General features: G+C 24.1%; 1 protein-coding gene across 3 annotated transcripts in view; it reads right to left on the reverse strand.

The window, feature by feature from the left end:
• Positions 1-22555, reverse strand: part of LOC122499927 (metabotropic glutamate receptor 2-like) — a 214009-nt gene that overhangs the window by 32994 nt on the left and 158460 nt on the right. For all 3 annotated transcript variants that reach the window (XM_043608519.1, XM_043608520.1, XM_043608521.1), the window contains exon 3: positions 5610-5752. In XM_043608519.1, the coding sequence (XP_043464454.1) occupies positions 5610-5752 (143 nt within the window). The remainder of the gene's footprint in view (positions 1-5609; positions 5753-22555) is intronic.

Below are 22555 nucleotides of genomic sequence, written 5' to 3' on the forward strand. Positions count from 1 at the left end.
AAAATTTTGTCTGAAAATCAGGAAAAAGTCAGGGAAAAACAAAATTATTTTTTTGTGGTAACCCTGATTGTGTAAACAAATTGGATTTCTAAATTTCCCAACTGTTACTTACAATTTTTTGTTTTATTGATTTTTAAATGAATTAATTTGTGAATTAATTAACGCTATGATTAGTGGATTGATTAGTAGATTGGTAGATAAAATGATAATTTGTATTGTTAAGTGATTTGATGAATTAATTGACAGATGGATTAATTAAGAGGCTTGTCCGTTGATTTATTTATATCAATCAATTGATTGATTGTAAGATTGATTAATTGATTCCTGAATTAACTAATTGATAGCTGGATTAAATAATTAATTAGTAGTTCAATTTGAATGTGAATAAATCATTTAATTAATTAAAAATTAATTTAAAAATAAATACAACCAGCGTCTTTTTTAAGGGACCAAAAGAAGGATCTTAATTAAAATTTTTTAATTAATTGATAATAATAATAATAATAATAATAATAATAATAATAATAAAAGTAATAAATTAATTAACTGATTTTTGTATTCGAAGAGAATTAGCTTTTTATCTATGCGTACTATGTACTTTATTCTGATTTAAACTTTTTCATTTTTTTAAAAATAATTTAATAATTTCAGTTTGAAAGGAATCACCTAAGTTTCTTTTGGCCCTATCAAAAAAGGCGCTGGACGTTTTTATCATTAAGCGAGACTACTTTTTGGATAAAGTGAAAAAATTTTGTACTTAAACTCTCCTCACGAGTGGTTGTTTAACTAAAGCCTTCTTTAACTACTGAATTACATGCAAATCCCGGTTTATACTACTGAACCACTAATGAGCTCTATAAAAGAAAAGTCTAAATAAAGCGGTGCTATGTATTCTTGAAAATTTAAGGATCTTTGAATTCTATTAAATTTTTTTTCCACTCGTCTTTTGTCTGATTGAAGGTTTCCTTTCTTGTATTCTCATCACTAATGAGGGATTTTTTTTTATCTTGTTTATTCTTTTTTTCGGCGAAAGAAAAGTGATGTTTTTTTCAACTTTTTAGAGTTTTTTTTTAAATTTTAAACGTCTGGCCATTGTCGTTTTCTACTATACTCAATTGTCGATAAATTTTGTTCGGAGAGTTTTCTTTTTGCTGCACGTGGAAATTCACTAGCGATAAATCTTGATTTAGTTATTACTTTTTTTTTAAATGTAAAAGTCTAACTAAACTCTGCTAATTTCAGTTGGAAATTCAAGTGAAATTCTTCAACCCCTTTTTTTGCCAACCACACATTAATGTCGGATCACAGTTTTCTTATACTATTCTCTGGTTTCAAATAAATTGTGTGGTATGACTAAAGTTTTCTTACGCTACTCAAATGCAGATAAATCTTAATTACGTTTATTAAAGTCTAACTAAACTGTAATAATTCTGGGCGAAATTTTAATTGATTTAGAATTCAATTTATCTTCATTTTGTTTTTATTTGATTAATGTGTTCTTTCACTTCTCAATGTTTACGAATTTTTTTATGATTCTTGGTATTATTAAATGATTGATTGTTTCATTCGATATTTTATTTTATCCCGTGTAGAAATTGCCATATTTAGGCCATAACATGTCATGAAACACCTTCCCAGATCGGGCCCAAGTCTGGCCAGACTTGGGCCCGATCTGGGAAGGTGTTTCATGCCATGATATGGCCTACACAATGATCAAAAGATCTGGCCCCGATTTGGGCCATGGTTAAATTTCTACACGGGTATAGTTGACAATATTTATTACTTATTAATCCAAACAAAATAACATCGTAATATAATATTTATTACATTTAGTTCTGTATTCGTTTTTATTTATTTATAATTGTATTAAGAATATTAATATTATTATTAATAATATTAAATTAAATTATTATATTTATTACACTAAGAAAAAGTATATTTTTGATACAGCGCCAACGAAACTTTTTAATTGTTTCAAATAAATTTTATTTGGTTTAAATAAAATTTGTCTCTGGTTGTACTGCAGTAATTTTACAATAGTATAATTAGACTCATTAGAGCAATTATTTAAGAAATTATATATAGTATTTTTCTGATCAGTCTTTACTATGAATACAAAGGGATTTTATATTCCTGTGTTTGAGTAATTTGTTGTGAAATTCGAGATGGATTAGTATTTTTTTTATGTACAAGTTTTGTCCGATTAATGTATTCCTTTTCTACTGAAATACTTGAAAACTTTTCACCTGCAAACTTGTTACATTACAGCGCGTCTGACCGAATTATTCCTATACTACTTTGTATATATTGTTTTATATACACCAGACCGTTGATTAACTTCATAGAAGAAATTGTCGGACCAAAGGGGCATACAACTACTGCTTTTGTTCCAACTTCATAATTTCATTATTAAACTTTTATTTTCAGAAAAATCTTTTCTTCTCGAAAACAAATAAAGCCATGGGGCTCGTCCCTTTTACTATTATTATTCACATATTCTCCTCTAAAGCTGAAAATGGGTAGGGGCTTTTTTAATTTAAAAAAATTGTGCCTTATCTATTTCTAGTTGTTTTGTAGTTTTTCGTTAGTTTTGTATTCGTTGTTTACTTGTTTTTTGTTCGTTTTTTGTTTTTCTTGTTATTTATTTTTTTTTGTTATTTATTTATTTCTTTTGTTATTTTATTCGTTTTTCCACAAAAGTTTTTTCTTCCTTCAAGGCATTAAGCTAAATAATTTGATAGTAAGATTGGAGGGGGGAAGGAGTAGAAATTTTTTTTAATTGTGATATCTATGCAAATATAAGTATTAAAGACAGGAGAATTTACGTTCGAACATGACTAGCATGGAAGCTTAAAGTTTCACGTTTATGTCATAAACTGCAGGTATTATGCATTTAGTGGATTTCCCATTTTCTTGCTCCCTTCGAATACAATCGGGGCAGTTAGCAAATATCACATTTCAGACCATTATTAATCTGCAGATAATATTATAATATTTACTCTGCTCAAGCGGTGTACCAATTACATAAGGACACCCGAAAGGAAGTTAAACGAGGGGTGGGTATTATATATAGAATCTCTTATACTTTGAGGGAATTTAATGGCAAACTATATTCAAAATAATTTTTTTTTTCTTGAATAATTGAAGAAAATGTTGTAAAATTTATTCGAGTAGCATTTTATGTGAAATTTAAAGTTGAAGTCCCAGATTTCTGTATAAATTTGGTTATAATTATTAGTGTTTAGTGTGCTTAGTAAGTGTTTAAATTGTTTACATTTTTTAAGATATTTGCAATAATAAAAAAGTAACTTTTTGTTTTATTTATTCATAACTTTTTTCTTATTAAGAAATACAAAAAATGTTATAAATCTTTCTTTGTCTGGAAATGCTATATTTTATTTTAAAAAATACTTTGTTTAACTAAAAATTGTTGATATTTCAATTATTTATTTAAAAAACAAAAATATTTGTTGAGGACTCAGAAGGTTTCTTACATAAAATTTTGTTTTAAGTCGTCACTGTAAATATATAGTACTAGCAACAATTCGCGCGCCAAAGCGCGCAGCTAACTTCTTACAGACTTTTTTAAATAAAATTAGCAATTTTAAAAATACTAGAATTTAAAAATTTTCTAATTTTGTAATAAAATTCTTGTCGTATAAATTTCAATTATTTTGAAAAATTTTTCTAATTTCAATGATTTTCAAATTTCAATATCTACTACAATTTCCCAAAAAAATTTTAATAAAATTGTTTGCAAACATTTAATTATTTTCATAAATAATTTATTTATTTATTTATTTATTTAATAACATAACGGGACATGCCCTTTCGTACATTACGTACTCCCTAATTCTAAGAGTTACATTTGTAACATATAAAAACATATACAATATGAAGGTTGGCGCTTCAAAAGTTTAAGTTCGGTATAGATGTAAACACCGTTGTAGTGTAATAATGAAAATAAAGTAATATAATTAGACATTTTTGTTTTTCCACTAAGTCCATTAGAAAGTTAGTTATTGTAGTGAATCTTACAGTTTAATAGAAGAATATCAAAATAATATTAATAAATGACAAAAACGGTCTAGAAACTGTAAGAATATATAGAAATTCAAAGAGTAACATAAAAAATGAGGAGGGTATTATACACATTTTTTGCTTAACAAAATGTCATTTTGAGAAATAAATCACAATACTCTAAAGGAGTTTAACTCAAAAAAACCATACACAAAAAGTTTGCTAAATACATTTAAACACTGAAGAGAGTGATGATATTTTTAAATAAGAAATTCAATTATTTTCATAAATAATCAATTTTTTTAAAGAATTTAATTATTATTATAAAAAATAATTTAAAATTCTAGAAAATAATAATTGAATTAAAATGATGAAAATAATTTTTATGAAGTTATAGTAACAATATTCTTATGATATAAAATAATGATTTTATCTCTTTTATAAGTTGTTTAATTTAAAAATGGTTTGAATTTGAAATTTTTGAATGTCTTAATTCCTGTGGAAAATCCTGTTCCAAAAAAAAGATTAAAAATAGGAATTGTGCAAATATTTTTTTTCTTTTTCTAAAACAAAATAATAATTTTGTTAAAAAAATTGTGACTCATAAACAAAAATAATGCAAAATAAATAAATTTTCTATTTTTTAATCACAGTTGTTTAACAATTTTCTAATTTCGCTTAGAAGTAAAGAACAAAAATCTGCATAATTTCAATTTGACAAAACAATATTTAACAAAATTTTAGTCTTTTAATAAAAAAAAAGTGAAAAAAATTCTGATAATTTCTATTTTTCATTACAATTTTGAATTAATTATAAAATAATATAATATATAGAATCTATCTAAATATAACAAAAAACAAAAATACTTCCTCTATGAGGAAGTGATATAAACAAAAGACAACTTCAGAGTGTATTATATATTTTATTTCCATTTTCCTTGCATCCTTCACTTAAGGGGAGGTAAATGAGCAACTTTTGAATAACATATGTGATAAATACTCTATTCACCACATACGTAATTTAAAAGTAGAGAAAAAAAATTGTACCTCACTGTAAAGGGGCGCAGGATGAAGCCCTTTATTTCCAATTCAACTTAAAATTGTAATATTTTAATTTGCACACCTACTAAGCACACTAATCACTTATTATAACCAAATTTATAGAGAAACAGTGAGACTTTAAATTTCATATGAAATGTCCCAACTGTTTTTTTTTGTTTACGTGAATGGTCTTATATAGAAAGATATTTTTAAACTGTGATGGTCGAAATTCATTGCGAAAAGAAAATATCGTATAAAAAGCTTTTTACTCTCCGTTTTTACGATTGAAAAAAAAGAAAAGTTGAAATGAAAAGATTCTTTTATAGGATAGTAAAAGAAGAATTGGAAAAATACAAAAGGAGAAAGAAATTTATTAAGTGATTTATTTTTAATTTTTTCGTGAACATTAAAAATTTGTAAATAATTTGAAAAATGGATTTTTCTATTTAATTTTTTTTCCAGTAGAATAGAGGAATGATTGTCGAAAATTTTCATTGACTCTATAGAGTAAAATTGTTTACGATAAATAAAATTTCTCTTATTCTCACCTGGGGAATTCGAAATAGTCGGAGAAGATTGGCAACTTGAATCGATGTGACAGAACTGGCAGCTCCTACGACTCCACTAATGACTTTTCGAACTGTAGTTTTATTGCAGTGGTATTCAGCTCCATCGATATTGCTTATTGATCCTAGAAAAATCAAAGAAATTGTTTTTTTTTATTTTAGAGTTTTATGAAGTATATAATTTAAATTTAGATAAGTTCAATCTTTCACAATATAAAATTACCTGCTTTATATATCGAAATAGTTCATATTTTATACATATAGGGAAGGAGAAAAAAAGAAAGGAAATTTATATTAGAGTTTCGTAATAAGTTACTGTAGAAGGAAATATTGAAAAGAGAGTGTCAGTTACAGATTGAATTGCATGTCTGAATTTGAAATGTGATTTAAGATCGTTTTCTTGGTTTTATATTTTATAATAAACATGTATAAAGTTAACATATTTAGCTTTAAAGTTCTCTTATTTTATCTCTTGATTTATATGACTTTAATTACTTTGAAAAATATCCTTGAAACTTGGTTAGAGCAGCTTGATATTCTGAGTTCTGTTAACGTGAACAAACATTAAACGCTCATCATAAGAAACTTTTAAAGCTGCAATTATTTTATACCCCATTTTGTTTATTATTGCTTCTATTTTTAAAATTATTTTTATTATTAATACGATTTATTATTATTATTATTATACTTAAGTACTTGATATTTATAATAATTATAATAATAAGAAATAATAATAATAATAGTAATAGTAGTAGTAATATAATAATTAAATTAATTATAAATTATAAATATTAGATAGTACCACCAAGTTACCCAAAAAATTTCCAATGTGAATGAAAATTCTTTTTGTAAAGAAATAGTAGAAATTTTTTACTCTGTTGTTTAAAGTAAATGATAACTGTGCTAATTTCTATTGTATATTTAAGAGGAGAAAATAAGTTTTGAGATAAAGTGAAGATTTTCCAACTGGAGAGTTTGAAACTTGTTCTAAACGTTCATCATGAAAACTCGAAGTTACTAAACAAAGTCCTAATTACCATGTAGTAGTCACTTGGATTCTCTATGCCAGACTTAACCTCTTTGATTTATTGTTCACAAAGTTAATTACTGTCCTTAAATTTAAATCAGTGCAAGTTATGTTAATAAAATGATGATCTTTTGTCATAATAAAAATTCTTAAACAAACAATGAAAATGAAATTAAAGGATATTTGTTCAGTTTGTAAATATTTTAATTCAGTTAATGAAAAATGTAAAAAAAGAAGATATATACAGTACCGTCCGAAATTGTCAGTTCACCCATTTTTAAAGGAATGAAAAAAAATTTTTAACATAAAATTCATGAAAACTAAAATTTTTTTTTGGTTTATATTTTGAAAGAAGATAAAATTTTGAAAAGAATAAGACCTTACAGAAGTCATTTGGCCAACATTTGTAGAAGATATTCTTAAAAATCGTCATTCTCAATGTTTTACAAAAATTTGAATAACTTCTAAAATAATGAACGCTTTTTAATAATCTTAGGCTTATTTTAAAGGTTCTAACCGTAGAAAATGTTCTACGGAATAAGAATTACTTATAGGCATTAACCTGTAATTTTTTACTTCGAATAAGCATAACGTCAAAGTTGGACAAAAAAATTTGAAATAATATTATTAAAAGAAAAATAATTTTTGAAATTCAAACATATTTTTTTATTAAATTTTCTTGGAAAATCTACACCATATCATGTTTTATATATGTTCTAGAATAGTTTTTAGTACAAAAAATTTATTTCAAATTTTTCCAATTTTTTTGTCCAACTTTGACGTCATGCTTATTCTAAATAAAAAATTACAGGTTAATTCCTATAAGTAATTCTTATTCCGTAGAAAATGACCTTTAAATAAGCCTAGGATTATTAAAAAGCGTTCATTATTTTAGAAGTTATTTAAATTTTTGTAAAACATTGAAAATGACGATTTTTAAGAATATCTTCTACTAATTTTGGCCAAATGACTTCTGTGAGGTCTTATTATTTGCAAAATTTTATCGTCTTTCAAAATATAAACCAAAAAAATTTGAGTTTTTATAAATTTTATGTTAAAAAATTTTTTTTATTATTTCAAAAATTGTCAAAAATAAAATAAAATATATAAAAATAATATATATATATAAAAATTTAAAGATATCGTTTTGTTTAAAATTTTTAATAATTGGATTTGGTTGGTTTTGTTAAACAGCAAATTTATTTGATAGGAATGGCATATTTTGAAATAAATTCGAAAAAAGGGATGTCAAATTAAAAAATAGCTAACTTTTAAGATCGTTTTTGCTATTTAGAGAATTGTTTGCCAGGCATATTCATAAATGAAACCAAGAAAAAAGGTGATTGATCGTGCACGAAACAGGTGGATTGATGTGTTTTCAAATTTACAGAATGATGATGACAAATTCTAACGACAAATAATTGCCTCAATTTGCATTGTTTGTGAATTATGATTTATGAGGGGGAATGAATTTATTTCTTAAATTTTTTCTCCCAATTCTGTATAAAGTTTCCATGTTATTTTTCATTATAGTGGAATATTGTTAATTTTATTGAAAATTTGTTTTAAATTATCCCAAAAAATTATTAGAATTGTAGTAAAAAAATATAATTTTACTAGAACAATTCATTAGAATTTGTAAGTAAATTCTAGTAAATATTAGGTATATAGACAATTATTTCTTTATTGATATTAATTAATTGTTTATCCTAAAATTAATGTATTCTTGATTAAATTTTTCTTTTTTTGAATTTCGCGCCAATAAAGTTTTTGAAATTCCTGTCTAGAGGGCATGAAAATTCTCTCATAAACGACGTGTAGTGAATAAAGTATACATAAATAATGGTAATGATATAAAATTGTTTCTTTTCAGTTATAAAATGAATAATAGAAACTACAATAAGCTTAATTAGATAATTTACATAGCTAATTTATTTGAGTTTGATGCAATATTTTCTTCTTGTATATACTGTTAAAATTATGCCCTCTTCGTTTAAGAACTGTTTGAACTTTGAAGGAGAAGAAAAAACTGTGATTGAAGGGACCTAGACTTTTTTAAGAATAGATTTTTCCCTGAGATCCAATCAGAAGCATTGTCAATTCGTAACGCAGCTATTCATGAATAGTTAAACTCAACTATTATGTATTCATATTTGATGAATTACTCAGTATTTACGTGCTTGGAATATTCTCGACAACAATGAAAAGTTACAAAGAATTTTCAGAACAATTCCATGTAGAAAATGAAATTTTTATCGCAAATGTAGATTTTATTTTGTATTAATTAAATATTCTCACGTTTTGACTCGCTGACAAATTTCATTTTGTTTCTTCAATACAAGAAATTTGCTCTGTATTTATATGTTCGTATATAATTAATATTTGTGTTTGGAATTTTTTTTCAGAAAATGTGAAATATTTTTTGATTATGAATTTTATTGGTGATTTTATTTTTTGATGAAGAGAAAAAAATTGTAGTGGAATATTTTTCATTTGAAAAAGTTTTTTTTTTAAAGAAAAAGAATATGTATTTCGCGTCAATAAGCGTAAATTTTCATTGTTTTTCGGTGTATGTATGTATAGTGTATATACGCACAAAAAGCTGTTTTTTCGTTGTGAATTTTTGCTATGGCGTTATGACAGTTTTTTTCCTTATTTTTTCTTTTTTTAAACAACCTGATTACGTGTAGGTGGGCTTTACACTATAAAATTTACGTGTGCACAACTTCTTTTTCTGGCTCTCGTATCATATTTTTGCGTGGTACAAAAGAATGCACTGTAGCACCTGTTGAATCGACTTTGCGCTATAGAGCGCCTGTTCTATAGAGAGAGAGAGAGAGAGAGAGAGAGAGAGAGAGAGAGAGAGAGAGAGAGAGAGAGAGAGAGAGAGAGAGAGAGAGAGAGAGAGAGAGAGAGAGAGAGAGAGAGAGAGAGAGAGAGAGAGAGAGAGAGAGAGAGAGAGAGAGAGAGAGAGAGAGAGAGAGAGAGAGAGAGAGAGAGAGAGAGGAAAAGCAGCTCCAGGAGGGGAATAGTTTTCTTTTAATCTCACGTTTTTATATATTTTGTCGAAACAATGATTTTGTGAAAATCTTTTAAATTTATTAGAGCCGAAAGAAGGATTCAATATTGTATAATCTGTTTAATGCTATTCACTGACGAGAAATGTTCTTATTGTAAAAATAAATCTTTGACAAATATTTTTGAGTACCACTTGAGAAAAATGAAAAATGTATGAAATGGATGAAAATGTATTTGACTGAGCTTTTACTTTTTATTTGTTTCGAATAAATTTTGCTTTGTTTAAGTAAATTTTAGTTCGTTTAAATAAATTTTATTTGGTTCAAATAAATTTTGTTAGGTTGAAATAAATTTTGTTCGATACAAATAAACTTTAGGTAATCGGTGCTAATAATTTTTTTTTTTTGGTTGAAATAATTACTTTTATTTATGACAAATAAAATTTTTATTTAAAACAAATTAATAATTTCTTTAATTTTGTGAAAAATTTACATTTCTTTAACTCAAATTATATTTGGTTAGAATAAAATTTTTGTCTAGGTTTAATTAGTTTCAAAGAAATTTTATTTAGTTCAAATACAAATTTTTTTGTGTTAAATAAAATTTTTATTTAAAGTAAATAAATAATTTAGTAGAATATTTGAAAAATTTACTTCTATTTAATTTAAACAAATTATATTTGGTTAAAATAACATTTTTGCCGGGGTGTAGCATTAAAAATGAAGTAATTCTAATTACAAAAATTAATTATATTTGTGTTGAGTAAAATTTTTATTTGAAAGAAATAAATAATTTAGTAGTTTCTTTGACCTAAAAATAATTATTTTTGTGTTGAGTAAAATTTTTATTTAAAACAAATAAATAATTTAACAAATTTTTTGACAAATTTATATTTATTTGACTCAAATAAATAATATTTGATTCAAATAAAATTGTTGTCTGGGTGTAATTGGAAATACTTAATTCTTTATGCTACACCCAGAGAAATATTTTATTTGAACCGAATATAATTTTTTTGAGTTAATTAAAAATAAATTTGTGAAAGAATCTACTAAATTATTTATTTGTTTCAAATAGAAATTTTGTTCAACACAAATAAAACTTTTATTTAAACCAAATAAAATTTTTAAAAAATGTTTAATACCAAATACGAGACGCATTCTTATTCTCTAAAGTGAATTTGTTAGAAGTTCCATTATACAGAATTTTATGTGGAAGAAATTTCCTTTATCCGTCTTTTTATGTATCCTAGTTAATAATTGTCTTACAGAGTAGATTATCAAAATATTTAATAAAGAAATTAGAATTTAAATAAATTTACAAAAATATTGTTTTGTAAATAGTAGAAGTTTCGTTCGAAAGAATTATTATGTTTCATAATTTTTTTTATTCGAAATTTCGTTTTTGCAAATTTTTATTTACATTTATTTTCATTTCAACGAATTTTTATAACACAAAATTCGTTCATAATCCAACTTTCATTAAACAGAATTCACATTAGATCGAATTTTAATTTTTCAACATTTTTATTTGCTAAAATTTATATTAAATAGAATAGTAATTTAAACAATTTTTTAATTGATAGAAGAAATAATTGAATGAATTCTTTCTTAGCTGAATTTTCATTTCTAAAAATATTAAGTGGCATATATTTTATTTAAGCAACTTTTTATTTGACAGAAATTTCAAAAAGCAGAAATTCAATTGTACAGAATTTATTATTAGTAGAATTTCCATCTGTCAGAATGTTCATATGCTAGAAATTTCATCTAAAGAATTTAAATGTAACAGAATTGACATATGCACGAATTTCTACTTTACCGACATCTAAAGCTGACGAAAGTTTAGTTGACAAAAATTTAATGTGCCCGACAATGCTCCATTAGTTAGAGAGAGACAACAAATCTATCTAATGGAGTCTTTTCGGACAAATTATATTTCTGTTAATTATACTTTCGTGTGCTTGATATATCGGTGAATTAGAAATTCGTGCATACTGCAATTCTGTCACATTTAAATTCTATAAAATAAAATATACAGCATATGAACATTCTGACAAATGGAAATTCTACTAATCATAAATTCTGTTTAATTGAATTTCTGCTTTTTGAAATTTCTGTCAAATAAAAAGTTTCTCAAATAAAATATATGCCACTTAATATTTTTAAAAATGAAAATTCAGCTAAGAAAGAATTCATTCTATCATTTCTTCTATCAATTAAAAAATTGTTTGAATAACTATTCTATTTAATATAAATTTTAGCAAATGAAAATTTCGAGAAAACAAAATTTATTCTAATGTGAATTCTGTATAATGATAATTCAATTAAGTATAAATTATGTACTTTGAAAATTCTTTTAAATGAGAATCACAGCAAATAAAAATTCTCAAAATCGAAATTTCCAGTAAAATAAAATTCTGAAATATTAAATTCTGTTAAACAAAACTTATCCAATTTACAAATTAATACTGTTGCAAATTTGTTTAAATTCTAATTTTTTTATTATATATTTTGAATATCTACACTGTAAAATATTTAATAACTAAGATAAATAAAAATACTGATAATGGACATTACTTCCACTTAAAATTCTGTATAATGGAACTTCTAACAAATTCACTTTAGAGAATAAGAATGCGTCTCCCATATATTTATTTTAACCTCTAAAGTGCTATGTGCCGAAAAATCACGCTCAGTGCTACCCCCGGTCTATCAGACCGCTATTCCCTTTTTTTCGGTTTTTTAGTAATTTATAATTTTCTAAAGACAACTATTGTAAATATTTTTCACTTTTTAACATAAAAAAGTCATTTCTACATTAATTTGATTCAATTTTTTTTTATTTTTACATATTTTACAATACAAAATTTAAAGAAAAAAAATTTTTGAAAAAGTTGTCACTTAACAGATTTTTATAAAATATGAAGCTACTGAAAAGCTCAAGTTCGTATCTTACTTTGAAAAAAAGTTACAAGCAAAGAAAATTTTTATAGCGGTCTGTCAGACCGGCATAGCACTTTAAAGGTTAATATATTGAATTAAAAAACTAATTGTTTATTTAAAACATAAAATTGTATTTCTAATTCAAGATAGGTTTAATAATATTTGGAGAAAATTCTCAAATTGCCTCCGGGAAGTTAGTAAATAAAATTAGGTAGTCGTTATCCTTTTATGCAAACTAGTTTTTGTAGTTCTTTATTGCTTCCCTTTTTTCTGTGACTAATAATTAAATTACGTTGGAAAGTGCGAAATGTGTTGATCCCTTGATAGTAACTATGAGTCGCAATATGCAGCTTACTTTCTTGGAACCATTTCAATTTAATCTTATAACGCTGAATGTCATCCTTGTAACTTCGTTAAGCTTTAAGTATAATAATTTCTTCCTTCTGCTGCAATATAAAATAAGAATAAGAAATTTGCGGTATTCACGAAACGTGCTAAATATTAATTTATAATAAATGTTAAATATTTTAAATTGATGGTTGAGTTTAGTTTATTTATTGTATAGGGAATTTAGCTTTTATTTATTTTTTTTCAATTTTTTAGTAATTATATTTTTTGTTAACTTTTTTTTATTTTAATATTATATTATTAATTTTTATTGTTTATTTTTTTTGATTAAATTTTATTCTTGATTTTATTATTTCGATAGAGAGAATTTTCGATTTAGATATATAGTTTCGATATAGAAGGGGTAAATAGAGAAAGAGTTTTTATCTTTTATTTCTTCCTTTTCTTTCATTTTCATTTAGTGACTCCTCTCTCGTGTGGCCCTAAAGTTTTTCTCACCAAAGCAAAGGGTTTTGCACAAGGTATAAAATATATGATAAGATAAGAATTTGGCATGGTTTCAAGGTCCATATTTCGATCGATGCTAGTTCTTTTTACTCTTTTTCATAAAGGAAACCCGGGTCTCATTCGGTTCAGTTCATCCCTTTTACTGAACAAAAGATTCATTTCACGGATGTGATCACACACAGCGCCTCTCTGAGCATGAGTTTCATCAAATATTTCACATTTCTCAATAGTTTCTCTTCTCTAAACTTATTCTTATGGCGTATATATCTACATTTGTCTAGGTTATACTAATTTTATTAGAAATTTAAATTTTCCCCAAACTTGCAGAAAACTTTGTTTTATTCAATTCGAATTTCAAAAGGGACATTTTCTCAATTTTAGTCACGAGTTCTCATGGAATTGAAAAGAGTTCCCAAAGCATAGCGACCTTTTTCCCGTATACAGATGCATATAACTTTGAGAAAATAGAGAAATTGCTCTTTTGAAAATAAATTAATATTGAAAGTTTTTAATCTTGTGGAATAATTCTTAAATTCTTAAAAATTAATACAGGCTTTTTTTCTTTGACAGTTTCCTGGAAATTTTTCATTAGAGAAACAGTATAAAGATTGCTTTCTGTAGAAGACATTTCGAAGCATAGGAAATGATTTTAAATTGCATCTTCCATATTTTTAATCTCCTGTTTCCCACATAAAGAAATTTTACTTACTTTCCCGATAAAAGAAAAAAGTGTTTACTTCAAAATTTCCAAATAGAATTTAAAAGAATTTCGTACTGATTTTTATGACGATATTTAAAGAAAAATTGAAAATGTCAAGAATTAGCAAACTTCCGTTTTTTGCTAAAAAAAAGATATTGATCTTAAATTAAAATTAGGTTTCCTTCAAACTCAAATGAATATATTTTGATTTTGAAATCAATCTTGATGACAATTTAATACATGAGTAAGAAATTATTTATTTTCTTATTTGTTTTCATTTATTTATATTTATTTATATTTATTTGTATTTATTTTTATTTATATTTATATTTATTTATTTTTTTAATTAAATTTTTCAGAAATAGTTTCAAGTATTTTCTTTTTTTTTTAAAGTAAGGAGTAAAGGGAAAAATAATTAAAATGGTAGATGAAAATTATATATAAAAATTCCTATATGGTATTTTTAATTATTTAGAGAGAAAAGTAAAAGAGGAGAGAAAAGTATCTCTAACGAGAGATAAAAACTTTGAAAACGAAAAAATAATAAACCATGTGTATAAAGAATAAGAAAAATGAAACCAAAGGGATTTTTATTTTTCGTTTTTTTCTTCTTTTTTTTAGAGGGAGAAAAATATCACGTTTTACTTTACTTTTGCTTAGAATTGTTGAAAGTATATTCCAACACTTTATTTTTACGGTGTAAGTGTTAAGCGTACGAACGTTTCAGATTTTATGTGCACCTCACAAATGCTTTTTGCAAGTGTTGTTACGATTACATTTTATTCGAAAGAGCGGTTTACTCCATTAAGTTACGTCGTTTTAAGCTTAATATTCACAAGTACATATAGAGGACAATATCGCACTTAATAATCACACGTTTGCAAACTGTTAATGGATCGAACTTTTGTTTTTCATTGACGAAAATAAAAAAATAGAATGACACTATAAACTACAAAGGTACACAAATAAAAGATAAAATATTTTTTTGAACTTTTGCAATTTTTTTTTAGAACACATTTACAGTTTGAGCGAATCATTTTTTTACGTATCAGTTTTTGTTCTTAGTTTTTTTACCTATTATTTTATTTTTTTCTTAAGTTTTTCCTAAGTATCCTTAAGTTCTTTAATTTCTTCTTAAGTTCCAATTAGCGAAATTTATTTCTGTTTGAATATTTTTAAAAATTACTGTACAGAAAAAAATTGAGAATTAAAATTGAAATTCTTAAAAATTAAACATTTATTTAAGAATTAATTTTTTAGGTACTCATTTTTTTATACAAAATTATTTTTTTATAAAAAAATAACTTGAGAGAAGTTAAAAAATATCGTCGTTCATTTGACAGTTTAAAAATTTAGGAACTTTTCTCAAATCGAATTTTATTGATAATCTAAGTTTCGAATGTTTAGTGTTAGGTATTAATGTCAGACGACTAATTAATATTGTTATTATAATTAGAATAATTTTAATAACAATAGTGTTAACAATGCAAATTTATTTATAGAGGATATTGTAATGGTTGTTTGAATAACAATTGAGTTATACTGTTCAGAATTACATTATATTATTATCATAATGCAGTAAATTTCAATGCAATATCACAGTAAATACAGATAAACAAATTCTGTCTGTCCACACTTTGAAGTTAGTTTTTGCGTAGGTATGCTTTTTTTCTTTAAAAAATATTGTTTGACAGATCAAAAAAATGCAGGTATTTTTTCATGATTTATAGTAAAACAATATTTGAAATTAGAAAATATAAAAAAATTATGATTAACAAATAAATTTTGTTTGTTACATGCTTCTTTCTATAAAAAATTTCGTTTGACTGATCTAAATTATGCAAATTTTTCTCATTTTAATTTATAAAAAATAGAAAATTGTTAAAAAAATTATAATTAAGAAATAGGAAATAAATACCCATTTTTTGCATAATTTATATTTCTCAATAACAATATTGTTCAGAAATTAATTCTTTTTTTTTTTTTGGAAAAGAAACATTACATATTCTATTCTATTTGTCAATTACAAATTTTCATTGAAAACGAAATTGAAACTTTTTAAATTTTTAGAAGATAAAGGGAAAAATTTTACTTAAAAAAATGTTCTGTTACATTTATTTACGAATTTCTTTAATTGTAAAATTATTCGAAAAAATCAATAACTTTTTTTTTAAATAAATATTTAATCAATATTATTTTTTCATAGGAATTAAGAATTTCAAAAATTTTAAATTCAAATCTTTTAAATTCAATAACTTAGAAGAATATTATTATAAAACATGAAGACAGCGATTGCTCCGAGTCGAAGACTCGGAGTGATCGATTTCTTTATGTTTTATAATAATTAAAAGATGATAGTGATAAAATCATTGTTTTATATTATATGAATATTATTACAGTATTATTAATATTATTACAGTAACTTTTTTAAAATTATTTTCATCGTTTCAAATCAATTATTATTTTCTACAATTTTTAATTGTTTTTTATGAAAATAATTAAATGTTTGCGTACTATTTTTGTGAATTTGAAATTGATTTGGAAATAATTGAACTTTGGTGATGAATTTTGTTATTTATAAAGATAATTGGGATTTTGACGAAAATTTTTTTTTAAATTTGAAAGATAATTGAATTTTATGAGAAGAATTTTATCACTCTTGAAACTAATTAAATTTCTGCAATTATTTTTAATTTTTCCAAAATTTGATTTTTTTAGTGTTTTCAACAAAAACTTGAATTACAAATATTTAAATTCTATTATTTTTAAAATTGCTATTTTTATCATAAAAAGTTAGTTGTTGCTAGTTTATTAGTAAAATTTACCAATTCAAAAGCAAAATGTCAATCACTAGTTCAAATTTAAAGAGTATAAGAATATTTCAACAAGAAAGCAATAATATTTTCTGTCAGATTAATTATTAAAATTATTGGAACAATAACATTTTCTATTAATTATATCTAACAATTGTTAGATAAACTCTAGACTTACTGTCAATTTAAGAAAAATGTTAATTTAATTAAGGTTATTAATTACTGATATCATGTAGACTATTAGAATCTTATTAAAATCAATAATGATTTGTTGTGTTACATTAGATAACGTTTCGACCTTAATTTTGATCTTCATCATTAGAGAGATTTTCCTTGATAGAGAAATTTCCTCGGGAAATTTCACGTAATATGAAAAAGTATTGCCTTAAATAATGAAATTTAAAAAGGTAAATTACTTCTTTTTTTATCCTTTCTTACGAGAGAAAAATACAGAGATTTATCTTGAGATTTAATTTCATTAAAACTTTTCCGTTGACGCGGAAAGAAAATCTGAGCTTTGGCTTGATGAGTGCGGTATGTGGTTTCTGTCTCTTTGTCTTTCTCTCTTTCTCTTTGTTGTTAAACTATGAGAATGAGACTTTTTTTTACCTTCATGACTAATAAATTTCAGTCAAGAGCGAACACTATCGATTATGTTCGTTAGTGGTTTTTTTCTTTTTGGAATTCTATTCGAGTGGCAGATTTGCTTTTGTTATAGTTTGAAGAAAAAGTACTTTTGCAACTATGTCAGAGAACTGATAAATGTGAAGTAGTTTCTTTTGGCGACGATCATTTGTCCCCTGTCATGCCATTAACACGCCCTTTATGCATTTGAGACACATTTTCTCACTCTACAATGTTCTCTGATATTAATAAAAATGATGGAAGTCTCGCTGCGGTTTGAGTTTAGAATGTGGTTTAGAAAATTTTTCTTCATATTCATTTATATATGAATGTGTGTATTTTTTGTATACGCGTATTTTATTCATATTTTTCTAAGGGAGTGAATTTTATGCCTGGTATCTTCATTATTATTATTAATATTTGTCGCACAAATTTTTAAATTACTTCTTTTAGAGTAGTTATATGGGATTATTTTTTTCAGTTCTCGAAATTCCAAATTCTCCTTTTTTTATTGCTTTTAGTCGAGTTTTAATGTACTTTAATAATATAATAGTTAATCATTAGCATATTATTCTTAGGAAAATGCATTATTGTAATAAATACAGTTGTATAGTAGATTACAATGTATAAGTGTTAATTAAACGTTACGTGTGTAACGGAATTGCAAATAATGGCTTGTTTCTACGTAAACTATACAATGCTAATTCTGGGTAATAGATCGAGATTATATTTCGTGCACTTTCATTTGCAGAAAAATCATAAAATTTATACAGTGGAAAATGAGGAAATAATCTTATTAAAATTCTAATAAGAAGATTAACTTCTTCTTGTTTTTAAATTTGTCTTATCCATTTTATATATGTGTTTTTTATTTATTTATTTATTGAAGAAAAATTCAAGTAATAATAATAATAATAATATTATATTTATATTATTATTATATTTTACATATACATTTAAAAAATAATAACAAAAATAATAGTAAATAAATAAAATTTAAAAAAATAATAAAAAGAAATGAAGGTATTTTAAATTATTAATAATCAACTTTTAAGTTCTTAGATCAAATTTATAAATTCTAAACATAGTTTTAGTTTAAAACAAAGCAGAATATATGATTCAAACAAATAATATTTTTAAATCAAAGCTCTCAGTAAATTTAAAGAGCAGGAGATTTCATTTGACAAAGAAAAAGCCCTTTTTCTTGTCATGGGACTTTTTTGTGTCTGTGCAATTTTGTTGTAGAAGAATTTTACCAGCAATTTGTTTATGGTGGCTAAATGTCAAGTGTGTGCAGACTCTTCTAAAGAGAGTTGCGGTCTTGAGTAATGATGCGTGTTTGCTTGCTAAAACTTTTCAGACTCGACCCATTTTCTCCGTTTAAAGTCACCTTTCTAATTATCACCCCCTCTTTTTTTTATTCGTTTTTGTAAGGGAATGGCCAGTCTAAAACGATCAACAGTGGTTATCTGACGGAGGTCCTGTTCCTTTAATTAGAATTAAAATGTGCTTTTTAAACGGAGATTTTTATTTTTTTCACTCAAATGCACTCGATCTGAATTATATCGATTGAGTTTCATTTATCGGGACTATTAATTAATTATCTGAGAGAGAGGAGTTACTTTTTATCTCCTTTTTAAACCTGTCAGCATGCACCTTGCCAAGTTTATATACATAATAACTACTGCCATAATTTAACTTACCTTGCTCGAATTATTCGCGTATTTAACGCTACCGGAAGTTGTATCTTGGCCTGACAGCAGCCAGTACAGGGGGAAATTGCATTTTACTCAAGTATATTTATATATGTGATGTATCCCTTACTGACAACAAATTTGATTATATATTTGAATGTGTATATTATTGAAGTAAATATTGGATTTTTTGTATTTCCAAATTTTTTTTATTGAATTAATGAAAATTGAGCGATTAATTCACAATTGTAAGAATTTTTTATTCATTTTGAGTCATTTTTCATTTAAAGATTAGTAAAAAAACATTGTTAATAAAAATGCTACTAAATTACCTACTAAATACTAAACTCTAAAACGTTTACTAGATTTTAGTCATGTTCCACTAAAACTTTAGTAAAAAAAAAGTTGTAACTAATGAAAAAATTTAAAAACTTTACAATACTTTTCTAAATATATGTAGTAAAAAAAATGGTAACTAAGAAAATAAACTAGAGAATTTTTACTAACTTTTAGTCATTTTTCACTAAATTTTTATTAATAAAAACTGGAAGTACAATTTTTACTATTTTTTTTAGTAATTTTCCACAAAAATTTTAGTCTATTCTTACTAATGTTAATAAATAAATGTTTTGATTAACTTTTTCTTTTTGTTTACTGAACCTATATTAAAAAAAATTGTAATTACATATTAAAAAAAATGCGGAACTGCTAACTTCTGTACTATAGAATTTTAATTAAATTTTAGTTATTTTTTAGTAAAATTTTAGTAAAAAAATTGTAACTACTAAAAAAACTAAAGAATTGTCACTTACTTCTAGTAATTTTTTAGTAAAAATTTATAAAATACACATTGTATAGAATTTTTATTTCCTGAATTTATAGTGAAAAATGATTAAAAGTTAATTTAAAAAAAATTTATTTATTAACATTTGTAAGAATAGTCTAAAGTTTTTGGGAAAAATGCCTAAAAAAGAGTAAACCTTTTTTTAGTGTTTTTTAGTAGTTACAATGACTATTAATAAAATTTTAGTGAAAATAACTAATAAAACTTAGTACAAATTTTCTATCAAATTTTTGTAGTTTCAATTTTTCTTTAATAAAGAATTAGAAATGTTTTTGTTGAACATATTAAAATTTTTTACTTCTTTAGTGGTTACAATTTTTTTACTAAAGTTTTAGTAAAAAATTACTAAAATTTAATAAAAATTCTATAATTTAGTTAGCAGTTTAGTAGCTTTTTTAGTTATTACAATTTTTTTAAATAAAGTTTTAGTAAAAAATGAATAATTTTTACGCATTTAATTTATAAAATTTATTTATAGCTATAATTTTTTTACTAAAATTTTACAAAAAATTGACTGAAATTTAATTTTAAGTTCTATAGTTCAGTAGTTAGCAGTTTAGTATCTTTTTTTAATTGAAATCTTACTGAGAAATAATTAAAAATGTATAAATTTTATATATTTATTTATATTAATAAGAATAGTCACTATTTTCCTGTAGAATATTGATATTTTTTTTAGTAATTATATTTACAAAATATTCTTTTAGAAATTAGTGACTATTTTTATTAATACAAATAAATTATATTAACTTTTAGTCTATTTGCACTAAAACTTGAATAAAAAAAATTGAAACTGATAAAATAACGTAAAGAAACCTTACTCACTTGCTGTCATTTTTCACTAAAATTTCAGTAAATAGAAATTTTCTTTACGAAACAAAATAGTAATATTGTATTCAAAAATAGTGACTATTCTTATAAATGTAAATTAATAAATAGTTTTTATTAGTAAATAATTTTTAAGAATATTTAAAAAAATAAACTAAATCTACCTTGTGATTTTATACTAAATCTTTGTTAAAAAAAACTTATAATTACAAAAAAGCTACTAAACTGCTAATTAGCAATCTATATAACTTTTACCAAGTTTTTAGTTATTTATTTATTTGAATATTTTACGGGTAATCACCCTTTATTACGAAAAAAAGATGTAAAAAAAAGAAAAATAGTGTTAAGTTTTAGTAATATTTTTACTAGAATTTTAGTAAAAAATAATTTTTTCTTTTTAGTGTACAATTTTTTATTTTTTAATGATTAAAATTAGAGAAAGTTGAACGATTTTGAGTTTCATAAAATGTATTTATGTTAAACGATAATGTAATTTTGTGTTACTCTTGAAAAACAGGTTTAGTGCTGGGGTTGCAGTATTTGAAGCAAAAGAAATAATGCTCCCTAACTCGCCTCGCGCAATATCTTGTTTCCGCTCTTAAACTTTTCTTCACAAGTTTTGCAACGATGCTTGTACTCAGCAAAATGTTTGCTTGGAAATTTGTCTCGTTCAACCAAAATTTTTTACTATCAAATACACTTTCTGACGTTTCAGAAGCGAGAATCAAATGTAATGTAATGTTTTACATTTTTTTAGTAAAAAAAAAAAAAAAATTAATTAGAATATTGTAAAAGAAATAATTAAATTTTGGAATTAATTTCGAAAGTGGGTAAATTATGGTGTTAATAATGTAAAGTGTAATTTTAACGCACAAATTTAACTAGGTATGTATTTTTAAACAAAGCGATAATTTAAATAAAGGCAACTATAATTTTAATCATTAGAAGCGCGGGATTGTAACAAGTTAATTCGATAGTAAATTAACAATTAATCTCATTGTTCTAAATCGCGCCTTTAAAATATTTATTGACTCGAATTACCGTATAAATTTCAAACGCCAATTACAAAAGAAGAAAAGTAAAAATCAGTACAGAACGAAAAATTGTTTTCAGAGAAATATCGTTTTTTTCTTTTGTTGTTCTATTTTTTTAATTTTTTTATTCCATTTTTTGCTTTTGTTTTTTTTTATCTTTTTATCGTTTTTAAAATTATTTTGAAAATTTTTCAAAAGGCTGTCAATAAATTTGTATAAAATTGAATTCATAAAAAAATGCATATAACAATGATTAATTTGTAAATTTGCCAAACAAGCCAGAAATTGATAAAAAAAAAATTTTTTATCTTCAATTTACATCACAAAGCAATTTTGTGAGCTTTATAGAACAATTATATCGATCGTGTTAATTTCAATGGTATGATTCGTTTCTAAAATTTCTGTGAAAATCCTTTTTTTCAGGAATACAGAATATTTTTTTAATATTATACTACCCCGTTTCATTCTTTTGATAACAAAAAGCTAAATGTGAGGAATACACCCAAGCGTTGCTTATCTGAGAATAAAAATTTTTACATATACAAT

Source organism: Leptopilina heterotoma, unplaced genomic scaffold, assembly GCF_015476425.1.
Source record: "Leptopilina heterotoma isolate Lh14 unplaced genomic scaffold, ASM1547642v1 Lhet_18, whole genome shotgun sequence".
In the NCBI taxonomy this organism is placed as follows: Eukaryota; Metazoa; Arthropoda; class Insecta; order Hymenoptera; family Figitidae; genus Leptopilina; species Leptopilina heterotoma.